This window comes from Octopus bimaculoides, chromosome 5, assembly GCF_001194135.2.
Source record: "Octopus bimaculoides isolate UCB-OBI-ISO-001 chromosome 5, ASM119413v2, whole genome shotgun sequence".
In the NCBI taxonomy this organism is placed as follows: domain Eukaryota; kingdom Metazoa; phylum Mollusca; class Cephalopoda; order Octopoda; family Octopodidae; genus Octopus; species Octopus bimaculoides.
The window spans coordinates 97337553-97340118 of record NC_068985.1 but is presented as its reverse complement, the minus strand read 5'-3'; the positions used below and the strand labels follow the sequence as shown (position 1 = coordinate 97340118).

The 2566-nt window shown below is 35.4% G+C and overlaps 1 protein-coding gene across 1 annotated transcript; it reads right to left on the bottom strand.

Moving 5' to 3' along the window:
* Window positions 1-6: 6 nt before the first annotated feature.
* On the bottom strand, window positions 7-2191 carry LOC106871712 (caspase-3-like). The gene has a single exon (XM_052967855.1). It carries the CDS (start codon window positions 1706-1708, stop codon window positions 842-844), a length of 867 nt encoding a protein of 288 aa, XP_052823815.1. The 5' UTR covers window positions 1709-2191; the 3' UTR covers window positions 7-841.
* Between the last annotated feature and the right edge of the window lie 375 nt (window positions 2192-2566).

The following is a 2566-nucleotide window of genomic DNA, read 5'->3' as shown; positions in this document are numbered from 1 at the left end:
TTTCCACTTGGAGAATTTAATGTAGTTACAAAAATATGTCCTTCTGTTGAAATGAAATTTCAGTAAATTTCTATATCTTTGTACAGCTGAGGATTGCTCTGCATTTAACATTTGATGTTCACATTGCTTAAATAAATGGAGTCGCATGAAACGATCGTACAGCATTAACTTTGGATATCCTTGTTGCTTATTTCGATTTTAATCACCTTATTTTGGAATTGTATTGATAATACCATACTTAATTCTGGTGCCTAAACTTAAGTACCATATTCACCTTAAATCTAAATTTTATAAATATACATATACATATATAAAGTGAAATTGTTAAAAACGTAAGTACAGTAGTGGTGAGTGGGTGCGGGGACTGAACAAATGTCCATGTAGCAATCAAACAACTTTGAAATAACAGCCAATCGTATTAAGAAATGAAAGATCATATAAAGCGATGTAGTTCTAAAAGAAATAAAGATAGACAAAATACCGCTAAATATTTCGTTGGCGTGCTGACGATTCTGCCAGCTCTTCGCCTTAGTACATAAGAATTTTTTTTTTCACACTAGGCACAAGGCTCGAAATTTTTGGGGGAGTAGGCCAGTCGATTAGATCGACTCAGTACGCAACTGGTACTTATTGTATCGACCTCGAAAGGATGAAAGGCAAAGTCGACCTCGGCGAAATTTGAACTAAGAACGTTAAGAGGACATAAAAGATATTACAATGAAACAGTAAGTTCTCATAACAGAATGTGTGTATGTTGTGGTGTGTGTGTGTGTGTGTGTGTGTGTGTGTGTTTGGATAAGGTGAGGAGGAAAGAGGAGAGAACATATGAAAAAGGAAGATTTCACTTGTAAAAGTATAATTCTTTCGTTAGCATGCTTGCTATGCAAGGAACTTGTTTCATTTCATTAATCTCTGAATGGCTAGTCTTAGACTCATATTCATAGGCAACCCTACGATTTACCGAAAGCATTAATTGTTGCAGTTCAAGTCGGTCTCCGTGTTTTCCGAAAATGTGAGCCAACGATTGAATAAACCACGATCCATTTGTAGAATTTCTCCAGGAGTAAAACCCAGGGACAGTAGAATAAGCCAGAAGCACGTCTGCCCAAAGTGGTACTTTGTAAGATGTAATATTTTCATATTTTTTTCTCATATCACCAGCATCGTGCATAACTGCACCGCTGTCAAATTTCGTTCCCCGACAGGCTTGTACGAAGAATAGTTTTGGCTTACCTATTAAACCTGGGCATCTATTAGGAAGAAGCATCTCCACTAAATCGTCAAGTTTTACTTTATCATCAGTACCATATATCCAGTTATTGTCTTCACCGTGAGTTAATATAACACACACGAAGCAGTTATAATTAGCATAGTCCCTCGTGGATATATCCCAAAAGATTTGTTCCATGCTTTTCACTGATAAATTCGTGCGGTTAATCACCTGAAAATGCAATGACTCCAATGTATGTTTAATTGCTGATGCATCTTTATCGGATCCTTGTCGTTCAGGCATTCCCGTCGATTTGTCAAATTTTACGTTATTTATTATTAAAGCCAGATTCTTTTTATTACGAACCATGTCATATTTGGTATTTACAGATTCGCCACTTTCCTCAACAGACACCATTTCAACATCTTCAGGTTGTGAATCGGGGTTTCTCTCTTTAAAAAATATACCGTCAACACGTTGTGCATCTGTGTAATCCATTGTTGAGCGGAATATTTATAAAGATGCGGGAATGTATTATGGGAACAACAAACAGTGGATTGTTCTGAAAGTTGACTTTAAAATTTCACAGCAGTTAAGGAACGGAAATAGACGATAAATTAGTGCTGTTTTTGTCGTTGTTCAGCACAGAAATAGCAGTCAAATTGTATTCCTTATAAATATCAAGATGGTGGGAATAACTCAAACGATTATCCAATAGACAGTAGTAAATATAAGTTAATACTTAATAAGTAAAAGATCCACATTTGTTAAACTTACACCTGGATTAAACCAATGTATAACTGCTAATAAACTGATAAAATGTGCAGACATAACTTGATAATAAATTAGACAATCCACTGAATGAGAATTTCACTGAATTTGTATGATACAACAGTCGTTTCTTAGCACCCGACTACTTCGGCGTTTTATTTTTTTCCTTTTCTGAATATATGTGTAAGATAAGTCACGCTTTAATAAATACTGGTTAGCAACGGATCAATGATAAAAGTTTCTACATTTAGGTCAGTGAATGGGCTAGGCAAGTTTTCTATGCATATTTTTCTGAGAAAACTAGTTTTTTTCATTGGAAGTTTTATTGTCCGATGCGTATAGCTGTCGTAAATATAGATATACACAGGGAGAATATACAAATAATAACAACAGACGAGGACAGGTGGTGTAAATAACAAAAGTATATATTAGTATGACGCTCGGGAATACGGAAAGTCTTTGACGTTTCGAGCTACGCTCTTCAACAGAAAGAATACGGAGACAAGGAGAAAAACACGGAGAAAAAAAATTGAATAGTGTTCAGTCAACGGTCAATCATAATATGTACACACACACACACACACA